General features: G+C 41.7%; 1 protein-coding gene across 1 annotated transcript; it reads left to right on the forward strand.

Annotated features, from left to right (window-relative positions):
* Positions 1 to 5,237: 5,237 nt before the first annotated feature.
* SARC_01040 (hypothetical protein) lies at positions 5,238 to 5,618 on the forward strand (the record flags this gene model as incomplete). The annotated part of the gene is made up of 1 exon (XM_014305274.1): positions 5,238 to 5,618. The coding sequence occupies one exon, from the start codon at positions 5,238 to 5,240 to the stop codon at positions 5,616 to 5,618; it is 381 nt and encodes a 126-aa protein (XP_014160749.1).
* Positions 5,619 to 7,214: the final 1,596 nt, after the last annotated feature.

Here is a 7,214-nt window from a genome sequence, read left to right on the forward strand (position 1 = left end):
ACTACATATATACATCCATTATATACAATTTACATACATATAATATATATTGTACATTTATATATAAACCAACCATCATGCATATACATGATAACATAATATACATTATACATATACACATGTATAGTAATAACAATAAATATACTTATAATAAAATATATTTTATAATATATACATATTATAATATATATATATCATTCATGTACGGTTAAATATATATAATCAATATATAAGCGATGGTGAGCATGAACACAAATAGTAAATTGATTTAACATAGAGGCAAGGGTGTAGAGACGCTCACATACATGTATAAAAACATATAATCGGCATATATACATATAACATGCTACAACATCGTAAACATTATACAAATTGAATCAACTGATTCAATTCGACGTTACAAACACGAGGTTATATGGGAATAAATACTTTAACAACGAGCCTGCATCTGACACAGAAGCCATACACTCGTCGAAATCCACATCACGATATCCCAGTCAACAGTATCGGGCATAGGGCCACAGATACTCTTCATTTAGCTGGAATTAATGAACCATACACACATAGACTACGAACACGTATATGAATTATGAGGTTTATTTACTACATTTCCATTATACTTTTGGGTATCTAAAATTGATAGAAACATAAAGAATCAGACGGTTGATATATCCGTTCGCAAACCGGTATAAACCGTTTCTAGATACTATGCCACGGTGCACCATAGAACAATAGCACATATAAATAACCGTTTAAACGTGTTCGAAAACAGAACATTCATAATCAAACATGCGTCAGATACCAAATTAGTATATATATTTAGAATAAGACAATAGGTTAAACGAACCACATAGGTCAGTTTAAATAATAACGAGTTACAACAATTGGCGACACGAATTTTAGACATGAGTCGTAAAGTATTAAACATAGTTTGGACCGGATACAAATACAAGATATATAAAACGACAATATATAAATCTAGGACTGTTCTTAATTGTATTTATTGTTGTTCAGATATTTTTCTTGCATTTACAAAAGGACAAAAGAATTTAGTACAAACAGCAGATAATACTACCGCATTTCAAATATTTTAATATAAAACAGGTACTTTAGTCTGTTTACAGTTGACTGAGTGATACTTTAGCCACGACTATTAACGACACTTGTAATAATTGGCAAATAATAATTATGACGACGCATTAACCCCACGGTCCGTGTAGGATATTACCTTCAGATTTGTGGCATAAATAGTCATTACAAAAATACCAACACTGAACTTGGCGGGGCTGTGGACAAAGTACCGTAGACGGAGATGTAGGGCCGGACCAGAGGACCGGACCGACATGATGAATCTAGGACCAGACCAGAGGACCGGACCTAGGATAAATTATTTAAAGACCGAGCCATAGGATCGGGCCTGAGAGGATTTAATTGTGATCCGAGGATCGGACTAGATAATATAATATATGATTTAGTGAGAGATAATGATGACTCACCGGAAGTCATCATTATTTAGTAACTAGAAGACCAGAATCTTAGATACGGATATTTTTACAATCTGCCGTTGTTAGTGAAAATCTCGTCCCACATAGGAACGTGATTAATAAATACAGCAGACGCGCCGATCATAACAGCACTTCTGACTGAGTTTACTTATTTCAGACTTAACACTCTTTATTAAGTGTTACTTGGTTTTGACCACACCTTTTATACATTGGAACTAACTAGGCTGAACCAGTGAACCTGTAAACCATCTAGCTTCTCCTATACGCGTACCTTGAGTGTACTTACAACTAAGCTCTACTAGCCAAACTAGGACGAATCCCCAAGAACCCTAGTCATATTTAATCATAACTTTTAATCTATTTTATGTGAACACCTCCTGTAACTTAGTTTCTCACAGCACAGTTTAACAATTAAGGTCCAATCTCTTCCCACCTATTATAAGAAGCTCTGAAGACCCATCTTCATCTTGTTCTTCCTATGGGGAAAGCAAAAATTATCGCGAGAATACACTTGCTTCCTTGCGGAGGATGCTCGTGTTGGCTTCTTGCTGCGGCATATCGATCAGATTATCCAAGTTAAAATGTGTGATGGCTGAACTCGGCTTCGGTGCCCAGGTGGCAATTATCAAACGCTATCTTGTTGTACATTACGGTGCATCCACCCGCCTCTGTCGCCCGGATAACGTCTCCGAGCTACTCGACCAGGCGAAACGCCTGAATACATCCTGTGGACAAAGTGCCCTCTCTAGGAGGATAGTTTGGACCGGACCAGAGGACAACCGGACATGAGAGAGGAGTTTAGGACCGGACCAGATAACCGGACCAGAGAACCGGACCGATCAGTGTAATAGAGAAGTTAATAAGATAGAAGTGATGACTCATCCGAAACCATAGAGACGGGTATTTTCACGTAAACCGATGGTAGAGAGAGTCTCGTTCCATATATGATCGTGATGAATAAATATAGCAGGCACGCCATTTGCAATGGCACTTCTGACTGAGTTCACTTATTTCAGACTTCACACTCTTTACTAAGCGTAACTCTGTTTGGACCACATTTGAAGTGACCGAACTACTGTATTTACTACATTAAGCTCCTCACAGGGTAAGCTAACTAAAATTGAATAGGTATGAAATTTTTGTTACACGATGAATGAAGTTACTGTGTGAACAAGAAAGCCTGTGTTCGATTGTTGAAACGACTGCTTAGAATACATCGGGAATCGCCATTGCGTAATGATGAGGTGGCGATATACCTTTCCTCTGATTTGATACCGGATGAAAAACCAAGACAGAGGTCTATACTACGCTAGATTATTTTGATATTTGGGACTCAACAATCGATATCTATGTTGGATAAGGCTGTACAACATATGGAAGGGGTTGTCAAGCAGAGCAACAACTTAGGGCTGCTGACACATGTGCAAAAGGCTAAGAAGGCTATTTTTTAATTCGGCTACTAACTCGAGAAAAAAAATTCGTGATTTTTCTTAGAGTGGGTTGACTCGTCTTAAAGCGATGGTCTAGTCTGGACGGATCCAGACCATACGATTGATAGAGGCTTACGAAGTTTTTTCAGGTGCCGACCAAAATCTACCAGTTCCGAACTTGCCAACTGTACGTAGGGGACAGCTTCATACTAATTAACCGTCAGGAACTAAGCCAGCCATCACTGTACAGGAGCTACGTGGACATTATACATCCTGTTAAAATTTATGCTGGTGGTTAAGGAAAACACTACAAGCTAATATGGTGTAGAACCGACACAGATCTGACCAAAGCACCCTATAGGAGGGTAGTCAAGACTGGACCTTAGGACCGGACCTGAGAGATGAGTTTAGGACCGGACCAGAGGACCGTACCTAAGGGAATATTCGAGGACCGGACAAGAGGACCGGACCGATTAGTGCAATAGAAAACTTAATGAGATACGAGAAGTGTGTGATGACTCATCCGAAAGCATAGAGACGGGTATTTGCACATAACCCGATATTAGAGAAAGTCTCGTTCCACACAGGATTGTAATTAATAAATATAGCAGACGCGCTATTCCCAATGACACTTCTACTGAATTCACTTATTTCAGACTTTAAACTCTTTACTAAGCGTCACTCGGTTTTGACCACAATCCCACTACCGTGATGACCATACCAAGCTAATTTACTTATTTGATTATTTACCCCAAGAACGAGAAATGTATCATCTCGCTGATGCGGTACTCAGCTACCTATCCCGCCCCCCCCTCCCCCGCAATACCAGATACGTCACAAGCGTCCACGCTCTCTGAGTGACCGCGATCGTTCTCGTCACCGCTCGCTCCGTCAACGATATTATACCACAAGACCCACACCACGGTCAATACTCAACTGAACGATGCACATGCACACGTTCGACAGCCGCAATTCCATCGCACCATGATAACACACGGTTGACCACTTCTACAGTCCGGTCTGAGATCGTACGGCACTTAGACCACCGTTTGTGGTAGCTCTGCCCATGCAATTGGCAACTCAGCCACATCGCGTGATGCTCGATAACGTGATCATTAATGTCGCCCGGCAAGTGAATCACAACCCCGGACACGCAGGCACCACCATGCTAGCTCCAAATGCAAACCACACTACCGACGTAGTACAACGCGCCCACGGACACGCGACCAGGAGATCCCAGTACCCAACATTTGAAGATACAGCGCTCACCCATCACTGCTTTTCGGACTCGCAACGCGCTTGCTCGTTCTGGCATGGTTACGATGCTAAGATTGTCCAGCGCGACTTCCACCAGAAAACGCGAAAACGCTTCTCGACGCGCCCAACGCAGAGTTGTACAATACACAAGTACATCTATTTGCTCCAACGTAATTGTTGGTTCTCACGCTCACGCATGACGTATTCTATGGCCACTACATTCATACATCTGGCATACATGGTGACAGTCTGGCACGCTTCGTCCAGCCCACCGTGTCTAGCATCGATTCCTGCCGCACACATCCCGCTGCCCACGCCCTACCGACATGGGAAGCAATCGTTTGTAATGTGATATACAGCGAGACGCATACAAACAAAGAATATTTCATAATCAAACTTTGGTGCCACTCACCACAACAATCGACGCATGTGAGACTTTGATTTTAATCTGGTACCTCGCAACGCCCTACGAGCATTTATTACAGCAGCCTGTAGGGGTGAGTTCAAGGAACAGACATATATAGTCCGACCTAAGCAGCTACTTCCATGGCGTCAGTGTATTTCTTCGGCAGGATTGTCATTTCCGGGTCATTCAACCGCTTAAGCCATACCTCATTCGTCGTCGGAATATGAACAGGTTATTCATCAGTCATGTCTGCAGACGCAACATGGCGACGACCAAGACAAACACTAAATGGTGTTGACTTGTGACTTGTGATATCTGGAGGTTCTGGTAAAGCATAGTGAAAGGTGAACGCTCATCCCACAATTCCGGACAGCCAACACAAAGTGCGCGCACACATTTGTAAATTTATTTGTACCGGCGCTCTGCCGCACCCAATGCTTGAGGGCGGTATGGTTGAATGTCTTGTGCATAATTCCGAGTGCTCATGTAATAAATTTCGCAATTTTATTGACAAATTCTGTCCCCTCATCACTCTGAATTTTCCGGAAAAAAAGCCATGCTCACAAAATACCGACGCTGACTCTGTCGCCACAGTCTTAGCATCCTTTGCATGTAGCGCCCGTAGAATAGAGTATCCGGATGCTACATCCAAAATATGTAGAACAAGCTATTCTCCATGTTCCATACATGTATGTAAATGAGGTATTACTCCCGGCGCTGCCCAACAAGGTCACCGCAGCGACAGCTACCACCACTGAACCAGCTGAGGATATTACATCACTCGTTACGGGAGTATCTCAAGAGAGCGTTGACGGGAGTCAGGGACAGCGACCATACATGCAAGCCCCAATCGACGACACACAATACAACACCTGTGTGGCGCTGCTCCCGCCGCCGTCTATGAACTTCACTACCACGATGACGACGAGGAGTTATATATCAATGACGAGAACCACACACGCAACATCACCTGTCGAGGAGGATGCCGACCAACATATAGCAACATACGCAGTCGAGTGAACGGGTCTAGTAGTACAAGCAGTTTGTGAACATGAGGACCTTTGAGTTTACGTTGATACTAGTTCTAAACCAGCTATGTTACTAATATCATTCGTAGAGAGACTCAACTTTCACATACAATTAGTATCGCCAGTGTATTCACAAGATTTTGGTGGTGATGGTCAGACTATCCTAACTACTGTTGAATGCGCAGGCACCAAATGAGGTGGATTTCGTTGTCTCCGACTAGCTACCATGCGACTGCGAGATCCTATTTGACTTGTATGCTTTGCTTCTTCAGACTGGCATATCTGGTTGGCTGAACGGAGTGAGGATAAACTAAGCAACACTAGTAGTCCTTAGAAACCCATGTTTGGTTGAGCCATCTCGCTACCGAAGTATTCAGATATAAATAGATTTGGAAAGCAAATATAGTTTTATTAATAGAACTAGTCCAAATCATATCTTTGGCATTTTATTCAGGCCTTTTAATGGCCTTGTCCAAATATCTAATATGTAAAATGGAAAAATATATTTAATTAATAAAACCGTTACAACCCATTTAAGGAAAACTAAGAGTACGTTTATATACAAGATTCTAATGTAGAGGCCCGGCTATTACAGCGGACATTTCAAAAACATCATAGTACACTCAACGGCTGACCTCGCGGCATCATAGTATCAGCTTCTTTTTTACCAGGATTCACGTGATTATTTAACATTTATTACGGCTAATGGACGTTTCCACCAGCCACACTGTCTTATGGAAGGGATCGAAATGGGCGTTATGGCATGCAGCACTACATAGACTCCACCTTCTGACTTATAACACAAGGCCTTCAGGGCTTACCTGGATGATGACAACCTAGCGACATTTCGGAAAGCGGCCCAGACGATCCTCGAAGCGCTGAACGGACCACTGGAACGACATCTCCCGAATATTCTGCATCTGTATAAGAACGTTATCCAGTTGCAACCTCGCGAATGCCAGTCGGTAGTGCTTATCGACTGTACCATTATCTTCTTTGGCCGAGAGAATATCCGAAACAGCTATGCAGTCAATTTTAAACGTCCACAAGTCTTACCACAAGTGTTATTCGACAGACCAGCGCCCATAAACAGATTAGGGCTTATCAACCTCCTTGCTGTGTTATCCTGGTAGTTAAAGCGCAATGTGGGGGACTATAAGTAAAGTGCAAATGTATCTAATGAATGATACGTTCGAATGAATTTATTTATTGATCTCACCACCAGATATATACTGAAAGTGTTTGTACTAGTGTTCAACCAATTGGGTTGTCCAGGGTAAAAACTCAAACTTATGCAGAACACTTTAGTACTCTGATATATTTCTAGGAATAAATATATCACATTCTCTGATGCATACTCTCAGTCTCGGAACTCGGCTCTTGGCTAGCCGGTGGCCCAAGTACTATAAATAGAATATTCTGAGAAGAAGTCTCAAATTAGTATTACTTTGTGGTCAGGAATACAGGCTTAGGGTTATTGGGTTTATTTTGATAGAATTTGTAAACTATGTTTAGGGTTTATTTGATCAATATTTCTGATCAAATAAACACATGGTTTTATAAACCAAAGATATTCAAAAAATAACCA

This window comes from Sphaeroforma arctica (assembly GCF_001186125.1).
Source record: "Sphaeroforma arctica JP610 unplaced genomic scaffold supercont1.37, whole genome shotgun sequence".
In the NCBI taxonomy this organism is placed as follows: domain Eukaryota; class Ichthyosporea; order Ichthyophonida; genus Sphaeroforma; species Sphaeroforma arctica.